The 16,657-nt window shown below is 35.4% G+C and overlaps 1 protein-coding gene across 1 annotated transcript in view; it reads left to right on the forward strand.

The window, feature by feature from the left end:
* Positions 1-16,657, forward strand: part of COL24A1 (collagen type XXIV alpha 1 chain) — a 350,400-nt gene that overhangs the window by 189,191 nt on the left and 144,552 nt on the right. Inside the window, exons 24-25 of the mRNA XM_070467179.1 lie at positions 12,286-12,339; positions 15,900-15,953. Of these exons, the coding sequence (XP_070323280.1) occupies positions 12,286-12,339; positions 15,900-15,953 (108 nt within the window). The remainder of the gene's footprint in view (positions 1-12,285; positions 12,340-15,899; positions 15,954-16,657) is intronic.

The following is a 16,657-nucleotide window of genomic DNA, read 5'->3' on the forward strand; positions in this document are numbered from 1 at the left end:
TGTCCTTCATTATCTCCCAGAGTTTGCTCAAGCTCATGTCCACTGAGTTGGTGACACCATCCAGCCATCTCATCCTCTCTCACCAACTCCTCCTGCCCTCAATCTTTCCCAGCATCAGGGTCTTTTCCAATAATCCAGCTGTTTGCATCAGGTGGCCAAAGTATTGGAACTTCATCTTCAGCATTAGTCCTTCCATGAATATTCAGGGTTGATTTCCTTTAGGATTGACTGATTTGATAGCCCTGCTGTCCAAAGGAGTCTCGAGAGTCTTCTCCAGCATCACAGTTCAAAGGCATCAATTCTTTGGTGCTCAGCCTTCTTTATGGTCCAGCTGTCACTTCTGTACACGACTACTGGAAAAACCATAGCTTTGACTCTATGGACCTTTGTCATCAAAGTGACATCTCTGCTTTTTAATGCTCTGTCTGGTTTGTTATAGCTTTTCTTCAAAGGAGCTAGTGTCTTTTAATTTCATGGCTGCAGTTACCATCCACAGTCATTTTTGGAGCCCAATAAAATAAAATCTGTTACTGTTTCCACTTTTTCCCTATCTGTTGCCATGAACCGATAGCACCAAATGCCTTGATCTTAGTTTTTTGAATATGAAGTTTTAAGCCAGCTTTTTCACTCTCCTCTTTAACCCTCATCAAAAGGTTCTTTAGTTCCTCTTTGCTTTCTGCCATTAGAGTGGTATCATCTGCATATTTGAGGTTGTTGATATTTCTCCCAGTAATCTTGATCCAGCTTGTGAGTCATTCAGCCCAGTATTTCATAGAGTATATAAGTTAAATAAGCAGAGTAGTTTTCAGCTATTATCTCCTCAAATATTTTCTCAGACCCTTTTTCACTTTTCATTCTGGGAACCCTGTAATGTGACTGTTGATGCATTTAATATCATTCCAGAAGTCCCTTAGACTGTCCTTATTCCTTTTCATTATTTTTTTCTCTATTTTGTTTCTTGGCAGTGATTTCCATGATTCTGTCTTCCAGTTCACTTCTTCTACCTCAGTTATTCTGCTATTGACTCCTCCTAGTGTATTTTTCATTTCAGTTATTATATTGTTCAGCTCTGTTTTTTCGTTTTTTAAGTCTTCTAGCTCTTTGGTAAACATTTCTTGTATCTTCTCAGTCTGTGCAGTCATTCTTTTTTTTTTTTTTTTTTTTTTTTTGAGATCTTGCATCATCTTTACTATCATTAAACTGAATTCTTTTTCAGATACATTGCCTATCTCCACTTCCCTTATTTGTTGTTCTGGTTTTTTTATCCTGTTCCTTTAGGTGGAGTGTATTTCTCTGCCATCTCATTTTGTTTAACTTTCTCTGTTTGTGGTCTCCATTCTACAGGCTGTGGGATTGTAGTTCCTCTTGCTTCTGTTGTCTGTCTCCTGGTGGGTGAGGTTGGTCTTGGGGCTTGTAGGCTTCTTGGTGGGAGAGATGGGTACCTACTCACTGGTGGGTAGAGCTGTATTAGAGCTGGATCCTATCCCTCTGGTGCACAGGGCTGTGTCAAGGGGTGTGTTTATAGGTGGCCATGGGATCAGGAATACTTTAAGTAGCCTGTCTGCTGATGGATGGGCCTGTGTTCCTATCCTTTTTGTTGTTTGTACTAAGATACCCCAGCACTGGAGCCTGCAGGCTGTTGAGTGGGGTCAGTCTCTGCTAAAATGTTTATCCCAGGAGAGCTAATATTAGTGAGTATTTCCTGAACCCTCCACCACCAGTGTCCTTGTCCCTACAGTGAGCCATAGCCACCCCCTGCCTCCCCAGGTTTCTGTGGAGTCACTGCTTTGCTTTGGGTCCCAGTGCCCATGAAATCTTGTGTGCACCCTCCAGGAGTGGAGTTTCTGTTTCCCCTAGTCCCTGCACTAAAGCCCCACTAGCCCTCAAAACCAAATGCCCTAGGAACTCCTTTTCCCTTTGGCAAACCCCCAGACTGGAGAGCCTGACTGGGGCCTAGATCTCTGAGTCCTGTGGTAGAAGCTCTGTAATATAATTATTTTCCAGTTTGTATTGGTCACCTACCCAGGGTGTATGGTATTTGATTTTATCACAAATGCACCCCTTCCTACCATTTCATTGTGGTTTCTACTTTGTCTTTGGATGTAAAGTATCTTTTTTTGATAGGCCTCAGTCTTTTTTGTTGATGGTTATTTAACAGTTATTTGTGATTTTGACATTTTTGTGAGAGAAACTGAGCTCAAGTCCTACTCTTCTGTCTTATCCTTGTCGTGGCCCTTTCTGATATTCCCGGAGCACCTGGCTCCCCGCTACTCAGTAAAGCTGCTTATCCTGTGAAATCTCGTGCTGGGCCTGAGAGTAAACCCACAGATCAAGATCTTAAAAGGTTGTGTGTGCAGCTCATCTCTGTTCCTGCTGCCACTGCTGTATCTAATTTATTCACTCTTTAATTCCAGATATATTATCTTATGTATTCCAGGCAGTATGTTAGACATAAGGGGTTCAATATCAGACAGGACATCATCTTGGCTTTATAGAGCATACAGACTGATAAACTTAAAGTCACATCTTCCTAAATCATGAAAGATGAGGCACAGTGAGCTAAAGTAGCTTATTCCAAGTCACAAGAGGTATATCCTTAGCTTACAGATTTTGTTTGAAAATAGGAGTAAAGTGGCCCAGAGATTACCTATTTGGAAATAGTGATGTACGTACAAATAAATAGAAAGTATTTGTTCATTCTTGTCAAGTCATAAAATTACCCCCAAATGAAAAGGCTGAAGAACTATTATGGATGATAAATAATTAGACAATATCCTCCTTTTGACAGTATACTTTCTTTTTGAAACATTTTTTTGAACTTCTTATTTTGAATTGGAGTATAGCCAATTAACAATGTTGCCATAGTTTCAGGTGGACAGCAAAGGGACTCATCCATACATATACATGTATCCATCCTCCCTCAAATTATCTTCTCATCCAGACTGCCACATAACAATGAGCAGAGTTCCATGTGCTATACAATAGGTCTTTGTTGGTTACTCATTTTAAATATAGCTGTGTCAGTACATTTCCTTTCTATATATAGGACATTTCTGTAAGTTTCCTTTTTTTCATCTTCCTCTCTAAATGCTATTGGTCTTAGCCTTTTCTTTTTCCCAATGTATTTACTTTCTTGGTGACTCATTTACTCTCTAGGTCTTTACTATTTGCTGATGATTCACAAATATCTTTTACACAATTGTATATTAAATATATACCCTCTTACACAATTGTATATTAAATATTCCCACCAAAGTGTTTCATATATGCCTCATATTTCTTATATCTAAAAAGGAAGTCCTCTTTCTTATCCAAACATGTTATATACCCTTTCTTTCCACTTTTCTACATCTTCCCTTTTTATGTCTCGACTGACAAGAGCCTGTTTTGTTCTCTCCTTGGACAAAAGTATGAGAAGTTGAGATAAATAATCGCTTATAATAAAAACACATTTTTCCATGTAGTGTTTGAAGTGATTTCTTCATGTCTAACAGATCTTCTGTTTCTCCTGTCTTCCAAGTTTGTACTAGATTGAACCATGAAAACATACCATTTTTAAGGTTAAAATGTAATAGTAGTCAAATATCAGCAATTAAATTTGGCACAACCAGTTACTACTTTTATTGTGGTAAGATGACTACTAAAATTCTCTTAAACAGAGAATACACACAATAGTATCAGTGTAAACACTGAAGTTAATGTGTTTCTAAGATAGAACAGAACTAAATAATAGGGAATTTGCCTCTGAAATTCTTTATCCTTGTAAGTATGATTGTTGTTTACATTGAATAGAAATTTTGAAACAATACAGAATAGTTCCACAGTTAAAACTGGCACAATGATTTTCTGTAAAGATAATTGTCAAATTTGAGAACTTCATATAAAATTTTTTTAACATTTTGGCTTTAACCAGGCAATATCCTAACTTTATTTTCAGTAGGATGTGGTTACTTTAAAAAAAATTCAACTTGAGTATTTTAGAGTTTTACTGACTTTTGGATGAAAAAATAGTATTTCTTTTCAATTGTAGCAAGTTATTTATTATACATAAGACCTTTTGGCCTTCTGAGTTTCCACTTTAGCTAACAAAATCTTTAAATAGATTATTACATATCCCATTTTGCAAAAAGTGAAATGTTTTCAATTATTATAGAGTTATCTAGCTCTTGACACATAGCATGTCATGTTCTGGCTGTAAGCTTTGTTATTTATTTATTTATTTTTTAAATATGTGTTAGAGGTGGAATCAGTGTTTTGAAACATTTTTAATGAAAATTCTTTATCTAAAAGGTGTAAATTGCTGATAATTCTTTTAAGTTGAGGCTATGGTTTCAACAACTACTTTTCATTTCCCTTAAATACCCAACAGAAATGGGTTGGATTTTGTGGGCCGTACAATCTCTGTCCCAACCATTCAGTTCTGCCTTCATAGGATGAAAGCAGTCATAGACAGTAGGTAAATAAATGGTCATGGCTGTGTTCCAACAAAACTTCATTTACAAAAACAGGCAGCCAGCTCTCAGGGTCATGGTTTGCTGACTCCTACTTTATCTGATGCTCTATAGTGATTTAGCTTATGGCAGCTTTTGTTATCAACTTTATATTTAGTTATTAATTGACTAATATAATGTCTTACACATGATACATAACCATAACTAATGAAAGAGGAATGAAATTTTATGCATTTCATCTTTGGGAAAATGTACATCATTACAAAACTACTTAGAATATTTCTACTGAAGTGTCTTAACTTAATAGATGTGAAAAACTGGAGAAAACTATTAGAAGGACTCAAGTCTTGATAAAAGACTTTTTATGATAAATCAAGAATAAAATTGAGTCATTGTGATAGTTTTAAAATATGTCCACAAATTCTTTGATGTTTCTCTTTTCCGAAAGACAACCTTATTTCACTCTCTGAGTGTGTAGTAGACTTAGTCACTCACTTCTAATAAATAGGCTACAGCAGAAGAGCAGTGCGTAACTAGGTCATAAAAGACACTGCAGCTTCTTCCTTGCTCACTCTCTCTCTTAGATTATTCTTTCTCTCAGATTAGTCTCTCTTTTGAATTATTCACTCTGACTGCTACGTAATCAAACTGTACAGAGGCCTACATAGCAAGAAACTGAGGCCTCCAGCTAATAACCTTCTTGGAAATGAATTCCCTGGTCTCAGTCATGTCTTCAAATGACTACAGCCCATGTCAAATCTTAACCGCAACCACATGAAAAACTCTGAGCCAAAATCACTGAAGCTAAGCTACTCTGAAATCTTGACTGATGGAAACTGTGAGATCATAAGTGTCTGTTGTTTTAAAGCCACTGACTTTGGGGTAACTTGTTCTGCAACAAGACATAGCAAGTACAATTGTATGAACGATTTCAATGTTTGTTTTGAAATGAAGTAAAATGAATTGAAAGGAACAGAAAAGGAAACCATCCATATTTTTACTCTGAGTGTCCACAGATTAAAAATATGAATAAATTTTGTGCATTTTCACATACTCATAATTTCCATTTGAGCACTTTAAAATTGAATGTATAATTTTCTGTCCTTGGCTCTCATTTGCATATGTAGCGCTTAAGGTTTCATGGGTTAAAATTAGAGCGTCATGGCAGCTTAATCTGTCCTTTTAAACAGTGCTTTCTGCAATAAAGAAGAGAAGGTTATAGGGAGCCTTTAATTAACACAAGTCTCTGCTTTGAGTTCTGTAACTCACAAAGCATTCACAGGGCAAGGAAGCTATCTAGAGATAACTTCTGGGACCTTATCTAGAGATAACTCACAGACCTTGAGAGCCTATAAAACCTGCTAATATCTTCTCTCTGATACAAATGTGTTGGAATAAGCCATAATATTAGCCTGTTTTGTTTGTTTTTGTTTGTTTAACTCATCCTATGAAATATAGCAAAAAATAGGTTTTGAATATAATTTACTTCTATTCAGAAGAGTATATTTCTATTGTAGATGAGTTTCTTTTATTGGCAGATAGAACAAAACTTAGATTCTAAAATAAAATAATTTTATTTTTAAACTATGTCCTCATGAAGTTATTGTGCCTCCTCCTTTTTGTTGTCACACTTCTTAAAATAATAAACTATCCAACTTTTTCCCACTTTTGCTTTGGCAAAATTATATTCAAACACACAAGATACTTAAATGGTTCTGAAAGATCACCACCAGCCTTCTAATTGCCAAACCCTATGATTATACTCATCCTTTTCAACCCTTCCCATATAATACCAATTTCTCTCTATCTAAGATTTTCGCTTCTTGAATGTTTTTTTGCACATTCATGGTTCCCCTCCTCTCTGACTCTTCCTTTTTTCCCCATCTCTTGCTTACAAAGAATCTTCATTAAAATTCTCTCCTGTTTTTGTTCTATTACTGTATGTACTGCGTCATTCTTATGATGTCAGGATTGATTTTCCTATGGACTCACAAGTTAATATTTCAGAATAAACTCTCTAAGAGCCATAATTGTCCCATGACTTAATTCATCTCTCCTCTGACACTCCTTCTCCCTTGAGCTGCTGTTCCAAGTCATGACACCATTGTCATAAGAGTTATTACAGTTAACCTGTACTATTACGTAAAATAGCTTCTAACTCTTCACACAATTTTCTGGTTTTTTCCCATTTCCACACATTGAACATAATGTTGTTAAATTACTATCCTTTCAGTACAGATATAATTATATTCCTCCTTTACTCAAACCAACAATGATTCTTCTACAAAAGCAAATTCTTCTGCAAGCACCACAAATACAAATGTCTCACTTGGCAGTCAAAGCCCTCAATAGTACATCACCATATATCTATTCAAGTCTCTTTCCTACACATATCCTATGCTCCAGACAATCTGGATTTACTTTATCTTTGACAAATGTTTCATCATTTGCTACCTCCTATTTTCTGTTCAAATCATTCTCTCTGCTTTGAATATACTTTCACTATTTATCTTGTCAGCAGTTAGCCATACCTCAAATAGTATGCTCTCTGTAAAGCTTTTCCTTATGTTCTCAACCAGATACAATATCCCCTGTCTTTGCATTATATAGATTGTATTTTTCTTCTCTTGACTTACAGAAAATATGCTTTTCTTTATCCAAATTACTAGATTATACATTCTTATTAAATTTTACTCACTTTTATATCCTGTACCACTCTTAGCATATAGCTTATTACATGAGTAAATAAATATGCATTTGATTTTATTTTCTTCAGATCATTTTGTACTTACTGAATAAATTGGTCACAATCAAAACCAGAGATTGGTTCAGTGCACTCTATGCCATCTCTACTTATAGAATCATTTCTGTGAGACTACCTTTTGAATAAGCCAACTGAACTGAGTTACAAAGTTTTACAATTTTATGTCAACACATGTTAATTCACTATATTTTTAGGGGAATATTAATAGCTATAACAAATAAACCTAGTATTTTTGTAGTTTTAACTTGATAAAAAGTTGTTTTTGCTCATGTTAATAGTCCAGTGCAGGTATTACCAAGTAACTCTCCCATACAAAGTGACTTAGAATCCCAGCTTCCTTTTTCCTTACAGTTCCACCACCACCGAGGGCCTTTAGTATGTGGGTTAGAAGAAAGTGAAGGAAAAGCGCCTGTTTTTCAAATAAATAAATGCCAGAGTTCATCAGTTTTGAAACACGCATTGCATCAGTCACATGAGGCTAAGTTTTGCTGCAGAAAGAAACAATCTCAAAATATCAGTGGCTTACAACAAAAGCTTGCTTGTTACTTGCAAATTAAAATAACAGTGAGCTACCAGTCTATACATAGACATAAACCGTCACCCTGAAGTTGTATATGTAATTTCCATGTATTTTACGTCAGTAACAAATTATGCTATTATTATATGTGCTTTAAACTTTTGCATAAAATGTTTTCATAATGACATATCCGTTTTTGGCTTCCCTGGTGGCTCAGTGGTAAAGACTCTGCCTGCCAGTGCAGGGGACACAGTTGTTCAATGTCTGAATAGGGAAGATCCCCTGGAAGAGGAAATGGCAACCCACTTCAGTATTTTTGCCTGGGAAATCCCATAGGGAATGTTGGCAGGCTACAATCTATTGGATGGCCAAAGAGTCGGACATGACTTAAAAACTAAACAACAAAACGACAACAAAATCCTTTAGAAAAGGATGTATGCTTTTTTCTCACTCAACATTATTGTCTTAAAACATTTATTTATATTGATATATGTAGATCTATCTGGTCCATTAATTTTAATTGCTGTTGAATTTTTCCAGTGTATGAATACATTTCAGTTTATCTGTTTACAAACCAATAATTCAGATGATTCTACTTTTCTACTTAAATAATGCCACCATGGACACTTTCTGTGTATCTCCTAGTGCATGTATGTGTGAGTAGAAATCCAAGGGTCTAGTTAGAAATGAAAGTGCTAGGTTATGGATTAGATACATCTTCTGTTTTACTACATACTCTCCTATAACATACTCTACATACAATTGCTCTCGAGTGATGTACCAGTGATATAAACTGGTTACATATAGTTCTGTCCCTACTTTATAGCCAAAACTTGAGTGTTACCAGATTTAATATGTTTGTATTAGACTTTTGGGGTCCTGAAAGAGTCTAAGGAAACCTTTTTACATCTGTTCTCTAGCTAAGTTTCATTAAAGATTCCCTGTGGACATGGATATAATCCTAGGAGTTGTTTGTCTTTCCAATAATAATTTATCTCTTCCAATTATGCCCTTTTGATGGATTGCATCTTCTAATACTGACATCAGGAGTGACAAACTCAAATACCCTGTTGGGATCAGGCAGGTAGTATAAATAGTAAAATGGTTAGGTATGAGACGAGCGATTGACAGGGACTATGGTGAACTGAAGAGTGCTCATCCAATATTTGTCTTTGAGAATACACTAGCCTAGCATACACTAAGCTAGTCACCTGAAGCCAGGCATCTTATAAATCTTTATATATAAAAACTTTTAATATAAAACCTCCAGATTGATAAATCTTAGCACCTTATTCAGCTTTTTAAAATTAGTATGTGTGAACTGTGGGCTAAGCAAAATATTTTTGTAGGTAATATTGCTCTGGTATACATGGTCAATATTGGGATAAGCTAAATGGCCCCTATTCCATTCATTCATCTAAATTTGACTTGTTAGGAAAAGGAGTTTTTTTTTCCCCCTTGAATTAACTAGTCTGTGTTTAGAAAAAGTGTTAGTCATTCAGTCGTGTCTAACTCTTTCAGACCCCACAAACTGTAGCCATCCAGGCTTCTCTGTCTGTGGGATTCTCCAAGCAAGAATACTGGAGTGGATTGCCATTCCCTTCTCCACAGGATCTTCCCTACCCAGGGATCAAACCCAGGTCTCCTGCATTGCAGGCAGATTCTTACCATTTGGGCTACAGGGAAATCCTTAGTTTCTGCTGTTTGGGTTATGTCTCACAAAAGAGTTCAGTTTCATTGCTTCTGCTCAGATTTGATTAACTGACCATTGATCATTGATTGTTTCAGAGTGAAAGCCTTCACTCCCTTAAATTTAAAGAACCATAGAAATAAATTATTAGGTCCCTTTCATCTGGATATAACTACTAACATTAGCATGTTGTTTAAAAATATGAATTAGTATTATCCAATTGAAATATGATAAGTCACAACTGTAATTTAAAATTTTCCAGTAGCCACTTTTAAAAATGTTAAAAAATAGTGAAATTGATTTTAGTAATATTTACTTCAACTAATATATCCAAAGCATTATCATTTTAATATGTAATCAATATAAACAGTCATTAATTAGATATTTTGTATTCTTTTTGTAGTTCAGTTCGGTTCAGTCCCTCAGTCGGTCCTACTCTTTGCAACCCCATGAACCGCAGCACGCCAGGCCTCCCTGTCCATCACCAACTGCCAGAGTCTACCCAAACCCGTGTCCATTGAGTTGGTGATGCCATCCAACCATCTCATCCTCTGTCGTCCCCTTCTCCTCCTGCCCTCGATCTTTCCCAGAATCAGGGTCTTTTCAAATGAGTCAGCTCTTCACATCAGGTGCCCAAGTATTGGAGCTTTAGCTTCAACTTTTTGTAGTAGGTCTTCGAAATCTTGAGTGTCTTTTTCATTTATAGCACATGTCAGTGTGGACTAGCCACATTTCAAGTGTTCAGTAGCCACTTAAACTCATCTATACTATTTAAGCTCATATACTTTAGAGAGCTTCTTAACTCATCTGCCTTATATATTAAAGGGGAATTATGATAATACTACCAAATATGGTTGTTATGAAGATTAAATCAGACACATAGCAAGTGTTTGACATATGTTAGTATATACATAATCAGTAGATAGATAGATGTGGGTAAGGATACATATATCAGTTCAGTTCAGTTCAGTCGCTCAGTTGTGTCCAACTCTTTGTGACCCCATGAACCGGAGCACGCCAGGTCTCCCTGTCCATCACCAACTCTTGGAGTTTACCCAAACTCATGTCCATTGAGTTGGTGATGCCATCCAACCATCTCTTCCCCTGTCATCCCCTTCTCTTCCTGCCCTCAATCTTTCCCAGCATCAGGGTCTTTTCAAATGAGTCAGCTCTTCACATCAGGTGGCCAAAGTACTGGAGCTTCAGCTTCAGCATCAGTCCTTCCAGTGAACACCCAGGACTGATCTCCTTTAGGATGGACTGGTTGGATCTCCTTGCAGTCCAAGGGACTCTCAAGAATCTTCTCCAAAACCACAGTTCAAAAGCATCAATTCTTCTGTGCTCAGCTTTCTTTATATATATATATGCATGTGGATAAAATCATGCCCCTATATATTAGGGGCATGTGTCAGATTCAACACAGCAAACCATTTTTCATGATTCAGGTATCTTCTAATGCTTATATGTATTTTTATATGATAATCTATTGAAGTAGTATCTTTGGTAGCTATTGGAAAAGACAATGTTTCATACATTTAAAAAAATAATTACATTTATTTATTTATTGGCTACTCTGGGTCTTTGTTGCTATGCATGGGCTTTTCTATAGTTGTGACTAGCAAGTGCTACTCTTTCGTTGTGGTGCACTGGCTTCTCACTGTCATCACTTCTCTTGCTGCTGAGCGTTCTAGGGCATGCAGGCTTCAGTAGTTGTGGTTCCTGGGCTCTAGATGCAGGCTCCGTAGCTGTGATGCTCAGGCTTAGTTGCTCCATGGCGTGAGCGCTCATCTCAGACCAGGGATTGAGCCCATGTCTCCTGCATTGGCAGGAAGATTCTTTACCACTGACCCACCAGGGAAACCCATTTCATACATTTTTAAATGAGAGAAAGTAACTTCATAATTGAAGACAGTCAGGAGAAGGATTATACTCTTGTGAAACTTGTTTTATGTTACCATTTTTGCTTTCTACACTGCTTGAAGCAGAATCCATAGAGACAGATCCATAAAGCAGAATCCATAAAGATAGATGCACCATGAGCCTTGTTCACTCTGAAACAGTGTTACTGATTGCCTTCTTTCACTGCTGCCAAATTCATCCTTTACTCAAGCTATTTTCTCTGCCTAGATAGCTCTTCCTCCTTTCTTCCCTTGGCTAGCTGGCCTCTTCTTATTCTTGAACTTTCAGCTTAAATATTAGGTCTCAGATTTACTCTGACCATCGTTTGTAAAATATGTCTTTTATTCTCCACCTCAGCATGACAGTTGTTTCTTTTGTGAACCTCTTATCATAATTTATAATTACTCACTTTTTAATTTAGTTTTTCTTATTTCTTCAGGACTTTTTGCCTCATCAGGGCAGGTTCTAGCTCTCCTTTGCTTACTAATGAAATCTCAGCAACTAGCATAGGGCAAGGCACAAAGTAGGCACCTGATATTTTTTGAGTGAATTAACGAGTGAATTAATGTGCTATTCCCTCATGTACTGAGGAGCTTTCAAAGAAGGAAGTCACAGAAATGATTTCTTAAGCTAGTGTATCCACATCAAGAATCTGTAAAAACTTCAGGACATTTATTACATCCATGAACTGTTAGTTCTACAAGGAGAATTGAAGCTCCATGCCTCCCAGCACAGGGCCTGTCACAAATTAGACATTCATATATATTTGGTAACTGACTGAATAATTAATTCTGATGTGAAATCTTAGGCAAAACACCTATACTAGGAGGAGTTTTACTCTAAGATAAATTTAGAATTTAGAACGAGTTAGAAAGAAACATAGTGTTTACAGGAGATTTTAAACCAGGGTGCTATAATGGCAATATAATATATATGTATTTTCTATTATACTCTTTCTTAAAAGGGACCTGTTGGTTTACCTGGAGAAGTTGGGGTGACTGGAAGCATTGGTGAAAAGGTAATTTCTTTCATTGTTCTGTTCAATAATAAGGATTCTAAGGTAAACTCAGAGGAGGGATATTCATTTGATATTTTAGGAATTAGAAATCACTCATAACTTAAAATGCATTACCTATACTGAATCTCTCAAATATATTGAGATATAGCTGATAGTATATATGTTTCTAAATTTTAAAGAGCAGAGTGCTCTTTTGATTATAATTATGTGCTTGGAAGGGAAAAGATGAAGTAGATGGTCTAGGTATATGACTAGAAAACATTTGAATCTACTTCATGAGAACAAGTCCCTAAAGGAAACAGTTTTAAAAGTGAAGAATAAGTTATCACTTTGCCTGATCCAAGTTTCAGTCACAATCTCTTTATATCCTCTTGGAATCCAGTATGAAGTTATTCATGGATCTTTTTGGCTATTGTGATGGAAATTGTAATTTGCTTAAAAATTTCCTAGAAATTGTTATCTTGGGAGTGATTTTCCATATTTAGTTTCAAGTTTAAGAAAGTCTTTTGAAAAAAATCAGAAGTATTTCTTTATTTGAAACCAACAAGGACATTTTCTTGAATTGTTTTTAATTGACTCATTATGAACTAGAAAATTTTGGACTTTTGACTGAAACCTGACTTGCTAAATGTAACGTGGAAGCATGGTAATCTAACGCAAGGCTACTCTTTGTGGATAATTAAGTAGAGCCAGGATTAGAAGTAAATTAGATAATGTTTCAGTTATTTCCATCTGAAATATTAAACAATATATTTAAAATTCATCCTTACCCCCCACCCACATCCAAAGTGCTGTCTTCCCAATTTTCTCATTTCTATTGGTCTGCGTTATACCTCTCTCTGTTCTCCCAATGTTCCAGATAGAGTGGATCCATCTTTGCGTTTCCCTTTTCTTCCGTTGTTGTTGTTCAGTCACTAAGTCATGTCTGACTCTGCGACCCCATGGACTTCAGCATGCAGGCTCCTCTGTCCTCCACTGTCTCCTTAAGTTTGCTCAAGTTTATGTCCCTTGAGTTATCTAATCAAATTCATGTCCCTTGCTTATCTAATCATCTCATTCTCTATGCCTAATCTTTTTAGCAGGTCTTAGAGTTTTTTCTTTACAGTTTATCCTGTCTAATAATCAATCTAGGCTACCCCCTCAGACATAATCTTATTAGTTTATCTTTAATTTATTCTCTTCCCTGGTGGCTCAGATGGTAAAGCCTCTGCCTGCAATGAGGAAGACTTGGGTCCCATCCCTGGATTGGAAAATCCCCTGGAGAAGGAAATGACAACCCACTCCTGTACTCTTGCCTGGAAAATCCCATGGACGGAGGAGCCTAGTGGGCTACAGTCCATGGGGTTGCAAAGAGTCGGACACAACTGAGCAACTTCACTTTCTTTCTTTTCAGTTTCCCTTTCCATCTTCTAATCCAGCCTACATATTACTAGTGGAACACTTTTTTTGACGGGTCAGAATAAAGCATTTTGAAAAGCCTTCATTAACTCCCTATGTGTGTATGCTAAGTCACTTCAGTCATGTCTGACTCTTTGCGACCCCATGGACTGTAGCCCACCAAGCTCCTCTGTCCATGGGGATTCTCCAGGCAAGAATACTGGAGTGGGTTGTCATGCCCTCCTCCACAGGATTGTCCCAGCCCAGGGATTGAACCCGGGCCTCCCATACTGAAGGCAGATTCTTTACTTTCAGAGCCATCATGCTTAAGCCTATTAATAGCTCTACTTTGCTGTCAAGATACTACATGATTTTGGCTTAATCAGTTCATGTAACAAATTTTCTAATATTCACAGTATAAACCTTTCTTGCTCCCCTGCCTCATATTTTATTCTTGTTCCTATTATTATTCTTACTATTTTCTTGATTTAGAGTATCCTCTTCCTTTCCCTGTATTTATTCAAAGCCAAACTATAGTACTGAGTGAAGTTCTGTCTCCTCCATAAAGTCTTCCCAGATTATTCTATTCCTTCTTGACCTTTTCCTTTCCTGGATGTAGAATAAGTACCACACAATTTAAAATTTTCCTTTAATTAATTCATCCTTCTTAATGACATGTTTCTAATTACTTGAGGGTAGAGTCTAAGTCAAATTTCTGTTATATCTCCCCCAATGCTCAGTACATTAAAAGTGATTTTAAAGTATTTAGTGATCTTTTATTAACAATGTAAAAATACAAAATGACCTCAGTTCAGAAAAATTTAGATAGTTATAAAGCTATCTAAAAGTATAAACTTTTCCATTGTGATGTAGTTACTTCTGTGTTAAGTTGTCTTCTACACTAACACGCTGAAAATCTTTGGAATTTTAATGTGAATCAGCTTAGACCTTTAATCTATTGTGACATATTTGATTATCATTATTATGGTTAATTGTGTTAAAAGGTTACAGAAATAAAATTTTGTTCAATGGTTATACACTTAAATTAATTTTCACAGTTTGCTTTCATACTTTTACTGTCTTCATATTTTATATATCTAAAATTATGAGAATTTCTACTTGCAAAACTTTAGCATATGATGTATGCTTAATTTTAAATCTTGTTTATTCATAATTTATATTTTTTCATTTAAATAAACTTCAGTATTTTATCCCTTGAAAAGTATCTTAAGAGAATTTTAATAATAGTAAAACTCTAGCAACTTTAGGGTTAAACTGCAAAATTTGTAAATTTAAAATTTACTGAAAATTAGAATGAGTTTATGGTCCAGGCTTAGCTCATTCGTGACTAATTTTTTTAATGATTTGAAAGTAGGTTTTAATTTTCTGTGCATTGCATTTTTCATTTACACTTTAATGAAAGTATTTCATATTTTGTAAACTTTGAATTAATGATATTTCATTGTTTCATACTTTGGCTCATTACAAGAGAAAATATTATGTAATATTATTGATTATAGCAGTATGATTGGTAATATTGCTGAAATAAAACAATAAATGAGGAAATAAAATATTTTTTGAAATAAATATAAAGCAATTTAAGAGATTTTTATACACTAAATTACATGGTCAAACATTGACAGTCCATCATCAGAATAGACACAATAGTAATTAAATTCTGTTTTTTCTTAAATATTTTGCCAACTCAATAATATAAAATTATAGTTTATATTATAGACTATTTGTTTTGTCATTGTACAAGTGTATTTGAAAAAGTAGAATAGACTATGTATTATAAGTGCATTGTATTAATAGTTTGCTACTAAATCACTTTGCCTTCCAAGTTTCTCTACTGTGTCCTGGAGAACATTGTTATAACTAATTTGATTTTTGGCTTGCTAATATGTATTTGTTATCTCATTCACATCTTATATAAATGAGATAAATGTATATGTCTCACGGTTTGTGTGTGCAGGTCTGTCCTGACATCTGTAGAATCTAGAGTGAGACTATAAATGGAGGCCCTGGGGTCAGAGTATAATTAGAAGCCCACATACCATATGCCTAAACATTTAAAAATTGTAAACCAAACTAATGAGTCAGTAAATAATACATAGTCTATTCTATCTTTTCATGACTAATCAACATACCTCAATATTTTTCTTTTTTCTTTTTTTCAAAAGGGAGAGCGTGGAAGTCCAGGTCCAGTAGGTCCCCAGGGGGAAAAGGGTGCAATGGTAAGAATTCAGTAATCTGAAAGATGTGTGTCCAAAGAACATAGTAAAGTTATGGCTTTCCAGAGGTAGAATTGCCTTGAATGAACTTCAAGTAAGTGAAAAATGCTATTTTGTAGTAAGTTTCCATTAGAAGTTTTCTTCTAAACTGTTTGCCATTCGGAATGCTGATTTGCACTCAAAAGCATGCAAATCAGATGGCTTAGTCAAAGGAGCCTATAGTTTTAAGAGAAGAATTACCATCCTAAATTATCATATGTGGATAAAGAAGAAAATTCAATTAGGAATCTACTTTGATTTGGCAACTTAGTTTATATGACACATAGCATCATTGCCACCTTTCCATAAGTTTGTCGTCACAGTGTAATGCTTTTATGTATGAAAGACCAAAATCTGGAATTCATCTTATGGTCTTATATCTTTTAAGATAGTAATAGCTGGTAAATTTTATATCTAGATTGCAGTTTTTCATTTATTGAAGTTTCTAAATGTGATAGAAAATAGAATTAAGAATTATTTTCAACTAAAGAATCTTGCTTTCAGAAAATGCATTGTAATGGATCTGCTGTACCTAATATTATCTGCAAATTCATTTTACATAAATTTTTCTTCACTTTTGACTTCTGTATTATGAGTAAAACACTATAAGATTACTTTTACCTATCTCCAATTGCTGTTAACTAGGAAATCTAATATACCTTTAAAGG

The sequence above is a fragment of the Odocoileus virginianus genome, chromosome 5 (genome assembly GCF_023699985.2).
Source record: "Odocoileus virginianus isolate 20LAN1187 ecotype Illinois chromosome 5, Ovbor_1.2, whole genome shotgun sequence".
NCBI classification, from domain to species: domain Eukaryota; kingdom Metazoa; phylum Chordata; class Mammalia; order Artiodactyla; family Cervidae; genus Odocoileus; species Odocoileus virginianus.